The sequence below is a fragment of the Corvus moneduloides genome, chromosome 10 (genome assembly GCF_009650955.1).
Source record: "Corvus moneduloides isolate bCorMon1 chromosome 10, bCorMon1.pri, whole genome shotgun sequence".
Taxonomy (NCBI): Eukaryota; Metazoa; Chordata; class Aves; order Passeriformes; family Corvidae; genus Corvus; species Corvus moneduloides.
This window is the reverse complement of record NC_045485.1, coordinates 10,939,184-10,958,623: the sequence shown is the minus strand read 5'-3', so window position 1 is coordinate 10,958,623 and position 19,440 is coordinate 10,939,184. Positions and strand designations below refer to the sequence as shown.

General features: G+C 36.5%; 1 protein-coding gene across 1 annotated transcript in view; it reads left to right on the top strand.

Moving 5' to 3' along the window:
- Positions 1 to 17,747, top strand: part of TRIP12 (thyroid hormone receptor interactor 12) — a 462,556-nt gene extending 444,809 nt beyond the window's left edge. The window contains 21 exon segments of the mRNA XM_032118933.1: positions 17 to 208; positions 830 to 981; positions 2,808 to 2,965; positions 3,413 to 3,435; positions 3,437 to 3,457; positions 3,459 to 3,488; positions 3,603 to 3,802; positions 4,569 to 4,696; positions 4,982 to 5,025; positions 5,027 to 5,134; positions 5,578 to 5,720; positions 6,890 to 7,046; positions 8,049 to 8,147; positions 8,688 to 8,802; positions 9,092 to 9,246; positions 9,741 to 9,905; positions 11,122 to 11,286; positions 13,994 to 14,107; positions 14,875 to 14,969; positions 15,174 to 15,277; positions 16,356 to 17,747. Coding sequence (XP_031974824.1) covers positions 17 to 208; positions 830 to 981; positions 2,808 to 2,965; positions 3,413 to 3,435; positions 3,437 to 3,457; positions 3,459 to 3,488; positions 3,603 to 3,802; positions 4,569 to 4,696; positions 4,982 to 5,025; positions 5,027 to 5,134; positions 5,578 to 5,720; positions 6,890 to 7,046; positions 8,049 to 8,147; positions 8,688 to 8,802; positions 9,092 to 9,246; positions 9,741 to 9,905; positions 11,122 to 11,286; positions 13,994 to 14,107; positions 14,875 to 14,969; positions 15,174 to 15,277; positions 16,356 to 16,552 — 2,565 coding nt within the window. The 3' untranslated portion in view covers positions 16,553 to 17,747.
- Positions 17,748 to 19,440: the final 1,693 nt, after the last annotated feature.

The following is a 19,440-nucleotide window of genomic DNA, read 5'->3' as shown; positions in this document are numbered from 1 at the left end:
TCTTCATGATTTTCAGGTGGATGGTGGAACAGAGTGCCTTGTAGAAATCCGTAGCATTGTCTCAGAATCTGACGTCTCCTCATTTGAAATCCAGCATAGTGGGTTTGTTAAACAACTGCTGCTTTACTTGACATCTAAAAGTGAAAAAGATGCTGTTAGCAGGGATATCAGATTAAAAAGATTTCTTCATGTATTTTTTTCCTCTCCAGTAAGTTTTCTTGTTTATTTTTTTGGCATTCTTAGTTGTCTTTCTCTCAAATTTTCTTTCTCAAAAAGTCATCTGAGAAGTTCTGTGTTGACCTTACCTTACAGGTGGAATACAGAAAGAATGTTTTGTTTATATCTAAGTTGTATAGCTGCAACTTTCACATTGTTCAATGTCTTTATAGGTCATGAACTTTTTTGAATACCTTGTAATTACAGATAGTTCCACACAGCAGTGGAAAAAATGCCAAGATGGCCAATTATCTGAGTCTTGAACAACTTAGAAGTTGTTTCTGTCTTTCAAGAAGCTGATATGGAAAGAGTTTGGATAGTAATATTATCACTTAAAGAAAGAAATGTGAAGTGGAAGAGAGGAAGGCAGATAACTAAAACTTCCAAAAAGCTTATTGCTCATGGTTAAAGGCGAATGCTTAAAATTGGGCTATTCAGTTGAAACCACGAGAAAAAAGTACATTCTTTGAAACAAGTCTTTCGTAAACTTGTCATTTAGTCATCGTGATACTGCTGCTGCTTTCAGTGAGAGTAGTGATTCTTAATTTATGGTATAAATTGTTTAGGATGGTTTAATTCAAGCAGGTAACTAAAAGACTGGACTGTATTTCAGCTTCCTGGAGAAGAGCCCCTTGGAAGATTAGAGCCATTAGAAAATGCACCTTTGTTGGCATTAGTCCATAAAATGAACAACTGCCTCAGTCAGATGGAACAGTTTCCTGTTAAAGTGCATGACTTCCCTAGTGGAAATGGAACAGGGAGCAGGTAAGGATTAATGCTCAGGTAACAGTTTTGTTGGAAGCTTTTGTTTTCCAAAACTTGTTTCAAACAACAGTAAAAGGACAAGTACCAGTAGAAATACAATTACAAGAGGAGGTAATGGAAACTTCTGACCCTGTTAAACACAAAAGCAATGACACAGTTGTTTTTGGTTTTTTTTTTTTCCCAGTGGAAGATGGAATATTTTACCAAATGTTTACTTACCATCTTGAAACTTGTCTCACTTAAATTGGGGGTGATAGAGTAACTTTAAATGCAATCTCTAAATTTATCCTTTAAAAATCCAAATGTCTTCCTTGTCCCCATGTAACAAACACTGGAAACAAACAATCTATTTATTGCTTAGACACTGATGTTTTTTAGCAGAGTAATAAATTGCAGAGAGTGTACTACAGTGCTAAACTTTGTTATTCATATAGGTTCTGTTCTCTAGGATGATAGTGGATTAAGTGATAAGTCTTGCCTGTCAGTAGAGTTTAAAATAGCTGTAGACCTGCCCTGAGTCTTATGATACAGAATACATTTGGAATCCAGCTTGTTAGTTGTGTTTTAAGTAACAGATCTGAGTAACTAAAGACCTGTTCTACAATTTCTTTTCTATGCTTCAGTAAATCAACACTAGATTTCACATATTATATAACAGTAAGTCTGTTTCAGTAGAGGTTGTGTATAAGTTTTGAAAGTATTTCTGGTGCTGGCTAAAAGCTCTGCAGGAGAGGAGGAGCATTGAAAATGAATTTTCAAAACCTCTTCTTTAGAAAAGTTAGAAATACCAAAGGTCTTCTATGTCTCAGGTAGTAAGGTAGTGTGGAGAATCTTTTTGTCATTAATGGTGACACAACATCCATTATATTAGGTGTTTTGGAGCCTCACACTACAGCATTAACCTAACATTAAAATTCAGTACTTGTGTTTTGTGAAGCTTAAAATCAATGGGAATTAATGCAGTACACTGATTTCTTATTAGAAGAAATTAGTGTCTCTATACTGGCTTTCAAATAGTATGTGCTCTGTAATGTGAGAATGCTTCCTTATACACATTATTTTTGTAAAACGTGGGCTAACTACCAAAATTAAAAAGCTGCTAATTACAGAAGCAAAATGTTGCTGTTCTTTTTGATAGAAAATGAAACACAGGAAGCCAGACTGCTGTAGCATTGTTTGACTGCTGGTTTTAATGTGGATTATGTCAGTGAGGATTTTGAGGCATTAAGTTTTTTTTGCTTTTACTAGCACCTGTATAGAAGCAGAAGAAATAAGAGGCTTGTTGTATAAAACCAGCTAGCTTTGAGTATGGATAGTTTGGTGAGGTGGAACGTGTATATAAACTATCCTTGGCAAGAAAAAAACAGAGGAGCTTTCAGGATTTCTCTTCAGGTCCTTATTGAAAAAAAACCATATAAATGAGTACTTGCGTTTTCCATACCCATTTCTGATCCATGTTTCACTGCATGTAAACACAGCTCTAAATCTCCTGTGCCATCAGCTGACCAACTTCAGATTTCAAAGATGGTCAGTATAGGTCATATTGTAGTCAGACCTGAGGCTGGACTTTCTCTCAATTCGTGTAGCTTCCAGATTTTGTCCAAGTTGGATTCTGGTGTTCTTGTAAAAGAAAACTTTTAATTCTATTTATCCAAACCATTGTAGCTTAGTTTTAGAGAAATAGTCTGACAAATAATTCTCTGAACAAGTAAAATTGTAAATGCATGTATAAGCCTCTTTTAATGCATTTTTAATGCAATTATGGTTATTAGATTCTTTGTGTAGCAACTTTTTTCACAAATTATTTTGAGTTTTTCTCTTAACAGAGGATCGCAAGCTTTAAAATTCTTCAATACACATCAATTAAAATGCCAACTGCAAAGACATCCAGACTGTGCTAATGTGAAACAGTGGAAAGGTGGCCCTGTGAAGATTGATCCTCTGGCTTTGGTACAAGCCATTGAAAGATACCTTGTAGTTAGAGGTATTTATATATTATAGTGTCATTTGTGTTTTCCTTTTTGGAATAGTTCCTCCTGACAGTGTAGAGTCTGTAAAAACCTGTGAGGATTATGCTGAAGACAAATGGAAGGTACCTATAAATAAATCTTGCTCACAGGGGAGACTAAAGCTATAGAGAATCTTCTGTTTCTGGGACAAACTTCTTCCTGTTGTAAACAGTTCAGTCAAAATACTAACAAGTATAATCTACTTTACTGTCATACTGGCTGTACAAAACTATACTTGGCAGTTTTGATGCCGGATGTTGTTACTGAAATTTGTTCTTGCAGTTCTGAATCTTACTGTTTTTAACTGATGCATTTTGGAACTCTTCTAAAGTTCTAGACATTATAACATTCAGAGTACCAAAGCATTGTTACATTTCATGAAGAAAAGCAAATGAGGATGTCTTTCTTTTCTCTTGTCTCAGGCTATGGAAGAGTTAGAGAAGAATGATGAAGATAGTGATGATGATGGGTTCAGATGAAGAAATAGATGAATCTTTGGTAAGCTTTTGCTCTGGGAGTAAGGGGAGGGCACAGTGTGGGGAGGGGCCTGAAGAAAAGCTATGCAACAAGTTTCCTAACTTGTATGGGTTTTGGTTTTTTTTTTTTGTTCAGGCTGCTCAATTCTTAAATTCAGGGAATGTGAGACATAGATTGCAGTTTTACATTGGAGATCACTTGCTACCATACAATATGACTGTATATCAAGCAGTCAGGCAGTACAGTTTGCAAGCTGAGGAAGAGAGGGAATCTACAGATGATGAAAGCAACCCATTGGGAAGAGCTGGGATTTGGACAAAAACACACACCATTTGGTAAGTTGCCTAGAGAAATCCAGGAATAACTTCTCCAGTTTCCTAAATGTATATGCATCAAGAAATTGGGAATATCGCTCTGTTTTCTCTTTTTTTTTCCCTTTGAAAACTGGAGCTTTGAATTTCCAAACTTAGTAAGAATTCATTGCTGGCTCCTGGTGTTCTTTCTAGCTCATGAGTAAAGCTGGTGAACAAGAAATGGGAAATTTTAAGTGACACCTGCTAGAAACCATTCTTAGTGTTAGGTAACTAACCACAAACAGTAGAGAATGTGCAGTATGCAAGTAATGGTCAACTTCATACTGATTTTCCCAGTTGATTGCTGTGAAGGTGAATGTATTCTCTGGCCATACTTTGCAAGAAGCATTGACACATGACCATGCTGAACATCTTAATGTTCAGCAGTCTCTTTCTTTTTAACATTTAAATGTAAAGAAAAAAGCACACAAATAAAACCCCACAAAACAACAACCGAAAAACCCCCAAACTTAACCTAACCCTAACTAATGTCAATCATTTTGGGGTTTTGTTTATACATTCGCCTTCTCTCCTTCCAGTTTATGGAGCAGAAGGGTCTCCATTTTTTTCTCCCCTGTGAAATACTTTGCCTCGGAGGCTGGATCATATCCCAGTGCAGTGTTCTTGTCTCTCTGCTTTTAACTGTCATTCAAGTAAAGTTCTAACTAACTAATACCTTTAAAAGTGCTTTTGTTTCCCTGTAAGGTAGCATTTAAAAGCATACTTTTAACTTTCGGTTACTTTCTAGGTACAAACCTGTGCGAGAGGATGAAGATGGTAATAAGGACTGTGTTGGTGGTAAAAGAGGAAGAGCACAAACTGCTCCCACAAAAACCTCCCCTCGAAATTCTAAAAAACATGATGAATTGTGGCATGGTGAGTGTAATACCTTGCTATATGCTAGATTTCCTCTCAGTCCTTTCAGAACTTTCACAATGTTTACAAACATTATAATGTTTCTTTTAAAGCAGATGTAGTATAGAAATAGTAAGTATATTAATCTGCATATTAAAACTAAAAGTAAGATATTTACTGAGTTGTTTAACTAAACTGTTGTTGTTAGGTGAATGCCATGACTAATACTACCTAGGCTCCTAATAATTAAATCTTGGGAAAACTTCAATTGGATTGTTTTGCTAACATGTTGTTTTTTCCTGCTAGATGGTGTATGCCCTTCGGTATTAAATCCTCTGGAAATTTACCTTCATATCTACTCCACCTGAAAATATAACATTTGAAGACCCCTCACTAGATGTTATTCTTCTTTTGAGAGTTTTACACGCTATCAGTCGATACTGGTATTACTTGTATGATGTGAGTAGAGCACTTTTAAAATCACTTTGATACTTGGTTCAGGACAGAACCATTAACCTTTCCCCCCACCTGCTCCCCCTCAAGAAGACAGAATGATGCAAATACTACCATCTTCCCCTACATGTTTCTCTTAACTCCTGATAAGATGAAGGCTGTAAATTCTTAGTCAGTCATATTTTCTCTATAGTGTGTTGAACACAATTCCCATGCTTTGTCCTTCCTGAAGTTGAAAGACCACCATTATTCCTTAAAAGAAAATTAGTAGTAAAAATCTACTCAGCCCTTCTTTCATGTCTTAGACGCTGGATGAACAAAACAGCATGAAAAGTTTTTTACTTTCCATGATAAGCAAATTAGAAGCATTAAAAATCTTTTTTAACAAAGACTTGTTATTTCTTTCAGCATTTCTCTAACTAGAAATACATTGCTTTTATTAAACACAGAATGCAGTCTGCAAGGAGATAATTCCAACCTCAGAGTTTATCAACAGTAAACTGACAGCAAAAGCAAACAGGCAGCTTCAGGACCCTTTGGTAATTATGACAGGAAACATCCCGACTTGGCTGACAGAACTTGGAAAAACATGGTATGAGTGATTTGCTGTCTACTGTCTGTAATTGCAGTTCAGTAGGAATCTTGGCTGGGCATCACAGTGCATCATACCTTACAGGACTCCTGAGAGTGCAATATGTAGTCACAGAAGTCTTGCCAAGTTACATAGTGACACTTGGATGGATGCTTACACCTATATTGCATAGTTTAAATCACGTTCATTTTGATTATTCAGGTGATGTTTTTTCTCCTGTTAAACTGCTTAATGACATTCTTACCATATCACTGTAATTATCTTGGCATATTCAGCATGGTACAAAGGAAAATATGTTTATTGTTGCTGATAAAAGAATATAAATAATTTTTATAAAGCTATATACATAGTACTTGGTAGTATCTTGATACAGAGTACCAGCTGTAAAGCTCTTCCACTTGAAAGAATGAGAAATCAGAGTTGACATTTTTGGATTTTTCAAACATGTTAATTGCAGTAGTACTGATGACAACTTACTGTGGAAGTAGTCTAGAGAAACTCTTTGGCTTCATTTTAAAAATAAGATTTCTAACTTCCTTCATAAGCATTCCAGATAACAGATGATGAGCACGAACATATATTAAAGAATTGTAGCAGTATTTGTTCAATAAAACTGCCTTTTCACTTAATGCCAATGGAGGACCACGCTGTTAACATACACATGCCTTTGAGAATAGTGGAAGTGATTACTTAAAGAAAGAAGATTCTCTGGTAGTCTTTCACAGATTATTTAAAGTATTTTTTGCAAATGGTGGAAGGTAGAATAGTGGTGCTGCTCTAGGCAGGTTGTCATGTCTTCCTGCTGCCCAATATGGGAGCTTGAGCTTAAATCTTTGATCTGTTAGATTTATTAATTGTAGAACAGTAGTGAACAAGGAATCTTAGTTTCTGATGTAAACTTTGCACAATCAAGGCATTCAAGTATTTTGAGTTACTTTTCAAGAGGAGTTAAAAGTTTCTGGAATTTTTTGTCTCCTTCATATATTGCATTTCTCTAGACTCTTGCTCCTAAGCATTGTAACTAAAAGTAAAGTGTGTTCTGGAGGGCTTCTTTGGAGGGGTAATAAAGCACTAATTTCAGACATACTACATTTTTATCATGTTTTAAACTAAATGATAGTCAAAGATGCTGCTTGGAACTCAACTGACTAATCCAATACTCTTTGCAGCCCATTTTTCTTTCCATTTGATACCCGCCAAATGCTGTTTTATGTGACAGCCTTTGACCGCGATCGAGCCATGCAAAGACTACTCGATACTAATCCAGAAATCAATCAGTCGGATTCTCAGGATAGCAGAGTGGCACCGCGACTGGACAGGAAAAAAGTAAGTACATCTTGTTTAAAATGGAATGAAGGATCTATTTATTTTTATATTGTCTTTAAGAATATCATTGTGAGCAAGACTTAGCTGTAAAACTTCAGAGTTCCGTGGTATAGCGAAGAACGGAGGTGGGTTTAGTTCCTGCAATCCCCCAGCAGAAGGCGCGGTGTCTTCTCCGTGCCGGCCGCATGAGGGCAGGAGGGGCACCCTCGGCCTGCCTGCGCCTCAGCGGGGCCCTAATGTAATTCCTGAAGCTAAACTCCAGTAGTGAACGCAGAGTTTTAGGTAACATTAGTGATATTTCCACACACTGGCTTGTAGATCTGTTTTGCTTGATTCTCAGAAGAATTTACAGGATTTAGACCCTTAATAAACAAAAATACTGTCCTAGTATTTTGGGAAGGTAAATCACCTGTCACAACATAATAAAACTAAGCTGTGACTGTGTTAAATTGGAGGGAGTCTTGGATGTCTGCCTTGAATCTGGAGATATATTATCTTAAAATAAGATCTGCTATATATGCTATATGATCTTGAATACCTGTGGGGAAAAAAGACAAGGAGACATGAGAACCAAATTCAAAAAGAATATAGCTTCCCACATGTAGGAATCCCAGTGCTTTTGGGCTTTTTTGTGTTTCAGCATCTTTATTCTACTTTCTTCTCTACATATTAGTTTGAGGTATACAACATCACATGACAATACTTCTTTGCTGTATCATAGCCCTATTGCCATATTCTTGGCAAAAATAGTACCTGTTAGTTACACTGATATAAATGTAAGGCATTTTTTCTCATTTTATATGGATTACGTTCATTCTAAATAGTTTTCATATAGAAGCAAGAACTGTAATGTCAAAGTATAAACTTAAAAATTGTTGAACTGTGGAACTATTGGCATGGGGTGGAAAAACATTCATAACTGATTTTTTTCCTGTTGTAACTGCCTTGGGAGCTGGGACTTAAAGCCATAATTTCACTACTTAAAACTTCTCTAATGTGTAGCGCACTGTGAACAGAGATGAGCTGTTGAAACAGGCAGAATCTGTGATGCAGGATCTAGGCAGTTCAAGAGCCATGTTGGAAATCCAGTATGAGAATGAAGTAAGTAATATCAATGCAGTCTAATTTAACCCCTTTTTACTGAAGATTAATACCAAACAGCTACAACTTTCATAAAATGGCTTGGTCAGACTGTGTCTTTCACATTGCTGGTGCTAAAGAATTTTATCCTTTCATTATCCCTAATCTGCTTGGTCGTGATTTTTAGTTGCTAGGAGATGCTCTTTCTGATCTAAATTTCATAATCAATCTTAGTCAGCAGAGCACATTTTTTTTCTAACTCTTAAGCAAACAGCTGTGTGTGTTTCCTCTATAATATGATCATTAGGTGGTTAATACTTTTACTCCACTGTTATTTCCTCTGATATATGGTCTTTCCAGGCTGCCTCTGTCATGTTGTAAATGTTCCTGTAGTTAGGTTCTCTAGATGCTTTTTGCAGGGCAGTCTTCTTTATAGGAAATAATGTATTATATTTCTCAGACTAAGCAGAGATTTTTATATTCAAACTGACCTAATGGACTCACTTATTTACTTATTTATCTCATTCCCTCTCCTCTCCCCTCACCCTCTGTCCTCTGAAGGTTGGCACAGGCCTAGGCCCTACACTAGAGTTCTATGCACTTGTATCTCAGGAACTACAGAGAGCAGACTTAGGCCTTTGGAGGGGAGAAGAAGTGACTTTAGCCAATCCAAAAGGTAATTACTCTACTACCTAATCTATAAATATTGATTAATATGGAATTGATTCTAAGTTGACTTCAATTACGTAAAGAGCACCTCAGTTTGTGGTCAGATAATGTGCCTGCTGATAGTGTGTGATTATCTTCATGGGTTTTGTTGGGTTTCTGTGTGTGTTTGATATGGTTGGTGGTTTTTTTTCTGTAAGAAATTTAGGTTAAGATTATCTGAATGCCACTTGCATCTTGAAAGAAACTAGCAGTGTAAGTACTGAACTCTTCCTTTTTCTTTCTTTCTTCCTCAACAGGAAGCCAGGAAGGTACCAAGTACATTCATAACCTTCAAGGCCTTTTTGCACTTCCTTTTGGTAGAACAGCCAAGCCAGCTCACATTGCAAAAGTTAAAATGAAGTTCCGCTTTCTGGGAAAACTAATGGCCAAGGCAATCATGGACTTCAGACTGGTGAGAATAAAATAGAGAATCTTTTCTGAAGGGGTCAAATAAAAGCACTAGCTCTGTTGAGGGATAAAAGCATAAAAGTTAAATGGTATTACTTTCATCTCTAGAAGTAAGGGCAGTCTGGGGGAAGGCAGGGAAGAGAACAGGCATGCAGCTTAATTTTCGTGGGGGGAAAGGGTTGAAGATCTTTACAGTGGCTTTTGAGACCTTATTGTAGAAAGGAAAAGCCATTATCTGCTATGTGTTGCAATCTCTCTCCAGTCTTCTTTCAAGAATGTTTTGGGCTCATTTTAACTCTACTTGGTAGCTTGCTGATTGCTTTAATGTATATGCACTAGGCAGTCACTTGGGTTTTCTTGACTGTAAATTTCTGAGGCAAAACCACTCAGACATGGTGTTCTGGTGTGTGCCAGTAGTACGAGAGTATTGTAGATCTGGTCAAGAGATGACTTTTGGAAGACAGTTAATACTAAACAGTTCAATGCTTTGGTTTCCAGGTGGACCTTCCTCTTGGACTTCCTTTTTATAAATGGATGCTACGACAGGAAACTTCCTTGACTTCGCATGACTTGTTCAGTATTGATCCAGTAGTAGCCAAATCAATATATCACCTTGAAGATATTGTAAGACAAAAGAAAAGACTTGAACAGGATAAAACTCAGGTGGGAAAGTAACCCTAAGAATGGAAGAGTGCATCTTTACACGTTTGGATTTTATGAAGTAGCAGTAATTCAGAATGTATCGTAGGGCTTAATACTGATTGTAATATCGATAATTACTTTGTTCTCATACAAAGTAGTTTTAATGTTTATAGATCAGTGACTAGTAATTTTAAAACAGTCTTTTTGTAAAGTCTAGCATGAGAAAGTCATTATGGGATTCTTCTGTGTGATTAAACACAGTCTAGAAATGTCTAAAACTGCCAGATGTTGGCCTAACTTGTTTTGGTTCACTTTAAAAATATTAACCAACTTAAATATCAGAGGAAAAAAAAAATCTGTCCTTGCTTCTTGAATACTCAAAAGGTTTGGATTTTTTACTAGTTGGTTAGTCAAATTTTCAGATTTTCATAGAAGTGCTGTTTATGTAGGGGGGTTTTTTTCCCCTCTTCACTGAAGAGCTGTATGCAGAACTAATGCAAACTGTCACCATGCATGAGCATTCAGGTTCATTCAGACATAACATTAATTTTTCAAGGATATCTGGTCTTAGCTGAAAATACCACAGTTCCTTTTGGCAGTAGTGATAAAAGTTCTTCGGCGCACATGCTTTTTTCTAGCATCCAATGTTAATAGATGGTAGGAAGTAATAACTTAATTTATACTCTTAATACATCTGCTTTGTTACTAGTGAAATTATTGCAAGCTTGTGGGTCGCTGTTCCTCTTTACCTTACTGTCTCACTCACTCTCCTTGGTCACTGCTTTTAATTTCCCAAGAGTTTGAAAAACCTGAAACCTGGTGGATGAAAGCTGAAAAATGTAAATATGCATGCCAAATATGAATGCTATTAACTGTCCTAAGGAAAAACCAGCCTCTGAGCCATAGCATATTTCACATTTCCTTTTCTTGCCAGTAGTATTTTCTAGATAGTTTGTCTTCTGGGATATTACAGAATTCCAAAACTGCTAGAAAAAAGTGTACTCCTGTGATCTTTCCAGGTTATCCATTAAGCTTGTTTATCTGTTTGTCTTGGTTTCCTGTTATGTATGAAAACTACAGAAGGAAAGCAAGGAGTTTTAATGTTTTTAACAACAGTTTTAACGGTAGTACTCTTACAGAAATGTCTGCTTAGTCAAAGCTGCTTTAGAAGTCATAACTTTTGGATAAGTTTATTTGAATTAACTGTTCTCATTGTTTTTCACTTCCAATTTTTTAGACCAAAGAAAGTCTACAGTATGCATTGGAGGCTCTGACTATGAATGGCTGCTCAGTGGAAGATCTAGGGCTGGACTTCACACTTCCTGGGTTTCCCAATATAGAGCTGAAAAAAGGGGGAAAAGATACACCGGTCACTATCCACAATTTAGAGGAGTATCTCAGAGTATGTAAAAGCAAACCTATCACTCAAATTCTTTGTCCTTCCTCCCAGGTAGTTTGTTTCCATATATATTTCAGCTCATTCTCATGAGATAGGCACAACAATAATTTTCCTACTTATCACTTCTCTTCTGTACTAGGTTATTATTACTACACTAAAACTGTTAGAATCTAATTGCACCTGACTTGAAAATTGTGTAGTATAAAAAAGTGTGGTTTGTGAGAAGTTTGGCTTTTTGGAGAAAAAGTGTTGTAAGTGGATTCATTTGAGCAGTGGAATTTCAGAATACTTTAACAAGTTTCCACATCTGGTTATTATGATGATTTTTTTTATGAGTAGTGATTTAGCAAATTCTTTAGCAATAGTGATCTAGCATCTGCTACTCAGTGGCCTTTGAACTGCTGTAATAGTAGTGTAACTTCTTTGGGCTCAGACTTAAAAAAACATCAGCAGTTGTGAGTCAAAATTAGAGCAGTAGTTTTTTTTGTCCAAAAAACCAAAACCAAACCAACAAAAACCCCAAGGAAAACTGAACCAGTCAACCAAAGAACCCCAAACACGTGTAAAAAAACCCCAAACCCTAGAGAGAATGGGTAAGGAAAAGATAACAAAACAATGTCAGAATAAATTGACAGTCCACCTGTGTATTGATTCCTATATCAAAAGGGACATAAGGCATAGAAAAACAGAAGGTTGATACTGCTGAACAAAGGTAGGATGCTGTTTCTGTCTAAGAAAGGGATAAAGGGAATCGGTTTATAACAGTTTGGAAAAGAGATGGGGAAAGATGGGAAGAATGTGATACTATATGAGACTTGATGTGAAAGAAATAGAAAAGATTTCAGAGGGAAAATTAGTGTGCTCTCCATCACAAGTATGATGAATTGCATTTTAGAAACAATATATTGATCAGCTGGCCTGTACAGCTCCCTGTGGGTCAGCTGCCCTGCTCTTGAACATACCATTTTCATTAAAATCTTACATGAGGATTAACATGAAAAGTAGTTTATAAAGCTGGAATATCCTACTGTTGCTTTTCATGCCTCTCCTGCCTTCATGTCATTCTTCCCTCTATCTCCTTTTTTTTCCCCGAAGGACAGTTCCCACAGGAGCTGCCTTTATCAGAAGGTAGAACTGCTTCAATTACTAATATAGTGAAAGATTTTATTCTGTCTATTTTTTTGTCTTTTTTTTCCCCTCTTCTCCCCTGTACTATAATGGGGCCACCTTGCTTGTTCTAAATTTGTGAACAAAAAGTTTCAGTAGTAGAATTTTGTCTAGCAATTTGATCTTCTCTTTGAATCTGCAAGAATACAGTGTAGCTTAACTATACCACATGTTCATGATCATAAAAAGTAATCACAATCGTAGGTAAGCAACTCTGCTGTTAGAATAGCCATAGAATATTCTATGTCGTAGAAGAGTTTTTTGTGCTGCTGGTGTTTACTACCTTCCTCTTCAGTATAAAAACCCGGTGTATGAAAGTTGTGGAATGTATCTTGCCTGAAATTCAATGCCTGACTCTTCTGTAGGAAAACTTATCAGCAGATCCTAATGAGCTTTCATATCTGAGAGCTTTCTGGAACCAGTAACTCTTCAGTTATTGGGATGGGGTTAAATTCTTGCTTCAGGACTCCAGCAGGACCTATGAACTTTTTAATCCTATTCAGATGTGTCCATAGATGACTTTAACCAGCACCAGAGACCAGAGCTTTAAACACATTTTAAAACTTGTAGTTCTGTTTTGACAACACAGCTTTTATAACCAGCCCTCGTTTCCTGCTGGAGTTGAGGATATCCAAGGCAAGTGTAATCATCAATAGCACTGACTGACAAAAGAATCTGAACTTGGCCTGCAATCTGCCATGTAAAATATCTTAATTTAGTGGAGAAATACTGGCTGCAGGAGATTTATTTAAAGGAACTCTGGTCTCATTTGTGTCATATGCCCTTCCTCCCCCCACCACTGATTGTTGTTTCAGTATGTGCTGTCCACTTTAGAAGCTAATTTAATGCTGATGAGGTAACTACAGATACAAAACCAAAACAAAACAGAAGAATTACACTCAAAAAGCCTAGATTAGTGTCTTACTGTCTTTTGCATCACGATTCTTAATCATATTCCAGTAACTTGAAATGAAGTTATTGTTCCTATGTATTCTTGCAATATTAAGCTGCCTAATATAACAAATGGGCTAAAGTTACTTTTTAAAAACTTAATATTAGAATAGGGACCCATATATTTCCACAGGAGAGATTAAGATAATACTGCCAATGATGCCCTATGGATTTCTGCTTCAGTTGCTGCATTTTGAAATGGTGTAGAGAGAGAACACCTATGTTAGGCTTCTAAAAACAACAAATGTTCAGATTAACTTTATGTTCTTTTGTTAAATAGGTTCAGTTTAACCAGCTATTCTGAGATCTGTTTATTTGTTTTGTTGAAAACAAAGGCAAATAAGTTGTTTAAATTCTGCATGATGTTCATGTTAAGGGTAATCTAAATTATGAATTAAGGCAGAATGAGGCAATGCTGTAGAGCAGCTCCATGAATCAATGTGCACCCTGTGGTAGCTCCAATGAGCGTATGGCTGGACTGCTGGAGTTTGGCTTCTGTACTTGTACTCTTTTGTACAGGAGTCATCCCTGCATGCTTCCTTTGTTCAAATGACTTTTTTTAAATTTTATTTTTTTTTCCCTTTCCCTGCAGTTAGTTATATTCTGGGCACTAAATGAAGGTGTTGCCAGACAGTTTGACTCCTTCAGAGATGGATTTGAGTCGGTCTTCCCCCTTAGTCATCTTCAGTACTTCTATCCTGAGGAGGTTGGTGAAAGTGTTTTTGCTGCTGCTTTTATAACCTTTACCTGCATGTATGGGTAGTCTTAACCTGGGTGCAGGGCATTTGTGGCAGTCTGATGACATTGCATTTCTGAAGCATGTTAGTAAAACTTGAGTGTTCCTGAAATTGCACACTTAACTGATAAAGATTTTTCTGTTCAGTAGTCATTTATTTAATGCTTTTATTATGAACCGCTCAATTTTCTTTAAAATTGTGTGTAACCATCTTTTCTGAGAAGCGCTTTAATTTATGTATCATACTTTATTTCTCTGTGTTGGTCTCTAGTTCCTTGTATTGCAGTACCTCTGAATAGTTATAGATAGATGTGGATGCTACCTGGATCTTCTGTTAATAAAACAAGTAGTCAGCTGTTCAGCAAAGCTTCAGGCAGTAAGAAGAGATTCAGATGAAGGGGAAAAGAATAAGGATAGATGATCTTCTTTATTGTCACCACCACCATAATATCAATTTCCTTGTAAAATGCTCACACTCTTAAGTGGACTGAATTGAGTCACAATTATGGTTTTCTGGACTAGAAGAGAGAATGTTTTATTCTTCTTTGAGGAAGTCTCTTTGAAGACTGTACTTTGAGGGCTTTGTTTACCTTTATGAACTCGGACCTTTGACACTTTAAGAACAAGCATTAAAGAACACTCTGGAATGTGGTAGCCCAGCCTTTGTGGTACTCTGGTGTTCCTGGTGCTTTGCAATGCAAAGAGGAACACTTACTCCCTGTTGTTTAATTTTACAGTTGGAGCAGCTCTTGTGTGGCAGCAAGACAGACACTTGGGATGCGAAGACTTTAATGGAATGTTGCAGGCCTGATCACGGTTATACACATGACAGGTAATATGTTACCTTTTTAAATAAACAGAAAACCAAAACAGTAGAAAATACATATTTTTAAATAATCTTCATACACTGCTATTCAAGCTAAAGGAATTATAGGATATTTATTTGAAAATATTCATACTGCACTGAATATGAATCTGATGGAATTATTTTAACTATAAACAAAATAATATTCTCTTGGTTCTTTTCCCTTCTCAGTCGAGCAGTGAAGTATCTCTTTGAAATTCTCAGTAGTTTCGATAGTGAGCAGCAAAGACTGTTTCTTCAGTTTGTGACAGGCAGCCCCAGACTGCCTGTAGGAGGTAGGTTTTCCTTATTACATATTGCTGTGCATTAAATCACTGTTAGTGATATATTTCAGAATAAGATGGTTACTTCAGTATAGGAAAAAATTCCTTAACACTTATGTGTTTGAGAGATTCATATAGTCTCACATTCTTAATTTCAGAAGTGGCTGGGCAGGCTTCAGGTATAATTCTTACAACCTTTGTGTTAATCTCACGACACTTCCTTCAGTTGACTCTCCAGGTTTAAATTGTTGCCAGAAAGTCTGTCAGAGGGCAAGAGAGAGTTCAAAATTTAAATAAAGCTCCTAGAGGGGCATTAAGTTATGATGACAGACTTATGCATTGTAACCTGAAAACAACAGTCTCCTTTCTAGAAAGGAGCCAATACTTAGCGTAGGATTAATCTTACTTAATTTCTCCCCCTTTTGAATTTCAGCATTTAGGTAAGAGGCAGTGTGGGTAAAGAGAAATTTGCTGTCTTTGCTAGGGACCAGTGTAGAACACACATTTTACTGTATTCTCAGATGAGTGCTTTGCAAGTCAAAACAGAATTCATGCATCTGTTCTGCTATTTACATTCTTTGGGATCTGGGGGAAAGACTGGATCATTCTTTTTCTAAGTATTTTTGGGAGCTCTTTTATGGAGAGACAGTGCAGACACAATTGAGTGTTAGGAGTATAAAAATCTTAGCTGGATAAGATAAGAAAAAGAAAAGATTAGAAAAATATGGTACTACAGTCACAGATAATTCCTGAGAATCTTCAAAAATATGTGTGAAACCAAAAAACTCTTAAAAATATTATTATTGGGATAGAATTTATACACATGCAGAACACAATTAAAAGTAGATTAATCCAGCTTATTCCTTTATTTTAAATTCATCTTGGAAAATTAATCTGCAGGCAGGATTTTAGGTATTTTTTAGCTCACTGTGCAGCTTTATAAAGCCATATTCTAAACTTTTAAAGGTTGAGGGGAAATCAGTTGTGCGATGTGTTCTTCTGTCACTGGAGGATGTCTGCAGTCAGCTGTGGGTGTTCAGGAGGAGCAACCTGAGGAGCAGCCATTCTGAATGTCTTTTCTCATTAATAGGTTTCCGAAGTTTGAATCCTCCCTTGACGATTGTACGGAAGACATTTGAGTCCACAGAGAATCCCGATGATTTCTTACCCTCAGTAATGACTTGTGTGAACTATCTCAAATTGCCGGACTATTCAACTATTGAGATAATGCGTGAAAAACTCTTGATAGCTGCAAGAGAAGGGCAGCAGTCATTCCATCTTTCCTGATCACAATGAAAAATGCAATGTCTGCCTGTTACAGCAAAAGAGAAACTCATGATTCTTTTCTAAATATATCACCTGAGTCAAGGAAACGTGTTACGCCTTCTTGTTGTAGAAAAACGGCTTGCAGATTATAAACAAAGACACTTGGTTGATATTCATTAAAAGCCCCTATGGACTTAAAGTGATCAGGCCCTAAAAGTTGTTGTGACAAGGTTTCTTTAGCAAGTTCTTGTTTAAATTATCATTTATTTGATGAGTGAAGTTTTTAACTTGCTTTGCTGTGTGAAATTTAAAAAGGGATGTTTTTCCAGGCTGGAACAATAAATGTCGCTGTGCAGTTTAATACTGGGCTGTGTGTATCCATCTAGCTAAGTCTGAAGTTTTTCCTCCAAAGACAACTTTTGTACATAAGTACAGAAATTAAAATACACCATGTATTTGACGAATCTAGTTTAGTAGACTAGTTCTGTGTACCCTCACCTGCCTCTAATTTTACCCATCCTCATGTATTGTCTGATGTGCAATTCACTTGGTTCTTTTTGTGTGCAGCATTCAACAATTGTTATGTTTTGGTTAGCATGGGCATTTAACTGCTCCATGCCTCTTTCTCTGATTAAGATAATTTAAATTTTACTGAAATCAAATATATATTGTCAATATAACTCAGCCTTTGTAACTAGGTAGAACCTTTCTTATAGCATAGTTTTACTGTAGTGGTAGGTTATAATGGCGACAGTCGTTACCAGAGCGCTCCAGAGCTGTTTACACAGTGATTCAGGCAGCAAAAGCCTCGTACTGGAGGTGAGGAAGAATTACTTCTTTCATGTAGTTGAAGTCCAACAGCTTGGGCTGGCCAGTGTGTATTGTGGTAAGGCCCAGAGCATTTCGAATTGATGTAAAGTTTTTTTAAAAGACAAATTAGTTGTTTCATTCCCTGTTTGAGTAAACAGTTTTCCTGTTCTTGATCTAAGTTCCTGGCTAATTTTGTAGTTTTTTCTCCTTTTTATTTTTCTTTTTTTCTTTCCCCCCCCAGTGCTAGCTTGGAACAAGCAGTTCAGCCTTTGTCTTTTGACACAGATAAAGCACCTGTAAGCAATGCTCTGTCCAACTGTTTTATGTGCTGATTTCTCAAATCTGCAATAATTTACTTCATCAGGTTAATGTTTTTACCTGAATATAAATAAAAAAGTTTGCTTCACCTTTTTGTTCATAGTTTTGTACTGTATGCCTAAAGCTCAATTGTGTAAATTACTGTAATGCAAGTAAATCATCCTAAATCTACTTGGCTAACAACCTGCAACTTGTGGATGATTTACTACTAAAACAAGACCTTTTAAGATCTCCAACTTTGAGGGAAATTTTTTTCCTTTCTATGGGTTCAAAAAATGGGGAATTACAAATATTCCTGAGATGTACCTGCTACATAGTTAATCTTTATGAAAATGTGATAGTTACTTTTATTCAACTTTGAGAAATCAAAATTCCTTTCAGTGCTTAGAAATTGTTAAATTCTGGCTAATCAGGCTAGTTATTTCCCCTAAACTAACAAGTTTTCTTTTATCCAGCTGAAGAACTCGTACTTCCAGAACATGTAATGGACATTCTTCCGGTGAACATTCACAGAATTACCTGTGCTTGCTCAGACCAGTGCCACTGAAATGTAATACAGACCTGTCATGAGCATGAGTAGAATGTGAAATCCTTGCACAAAGAACCTGATAACTGAACAGTTTTTTATTACCGTATTAAACCCGACCGATGGCGCTTCACCCTGTACATACAATAACGGTAGCGCACAGTGCGGCATAGTTTTCATCCAACTTCAAGGCAGTGTTTAAACTATGGACTGGTGTTTAAATTGTTCTGATAACTTGATCAAACTGAGCACAAACAAGTGTTTATAGTGTGTGGATAGCAATTTGTTCTTTTTTAAGGTTCTATATTTTAAAAAAACTGACTTGTGTAAAAAAAAAAAGAAAAAAGCTAATATTTTGTATTAAAATATCATGTGTATTGATACTTTTTTTTACCCATGTTGTCTCCCTCTAGAATCTGGCTTTCATTGACTTGGAAATTTTGAGGAGCTTTCAGATTTGATATCTAGCCTTTGTGTAACTGTTCCAGTGGGAAAATAAGTTGTTGGTTGCCTGTTTCAAAAGGAAGGAAAAAACAAGTACCTGTGGTGATATGATTTTGGTTGTTCTGGCTGTCATTTTCAGTACAGACTAAGGTTTTAGTTTGCCTGAAAAGTGAATGAAACCCTTTTGGGTGACACTTCTTTTTTCCTACCAATGTCAGCTTACAGTGTATTAGGAGAGCAGTCTGGTTTAAAAGGTAAAGATAGGAAATTGTAAGAGTAAACTGAGAAGTCACATTTTGCATGACTGCAGTACTGTCCTGCAAACAAATGTATCTGAGAGTAGCTCAGAACGAGTGGAGGGGTGGGGCAAGACCTTAAGGATTCCTCCTTGTCAGGAATTTTGGATTAGGGGAAAGCTCACTAAAATCAATCCATGGGTGTGTGTAGTCATCTTAGTACTGCACTGCTTTGTATACCATTAAAAGGTATAATAAAAGGTACAATCAGAAGTCTTATCTTTTAAAATAGATGAGCTTTTTAGCATGGTAAGTTCAACTGGTGTTCGATAACACCACTAGTTACTGTTTGGAATGAGTTTCATGTCCTTCTGTGTTAGCAAGAGTAGCAAAAAATCATGGATGAAAGGGCCATCCAAGCACTGATAGCTGCTACTGAACTTGTGCAGTATGTTTTTGTTGCTGTTAGACGTTGGCTTTTTACCAAAATCTCTTGTGTAGGGAACACTTTAGTGTCCCATCTGATGTGAATTAGTTACAGTGCTTCTTCATGTTCTCTAGGAATATGCACAAGA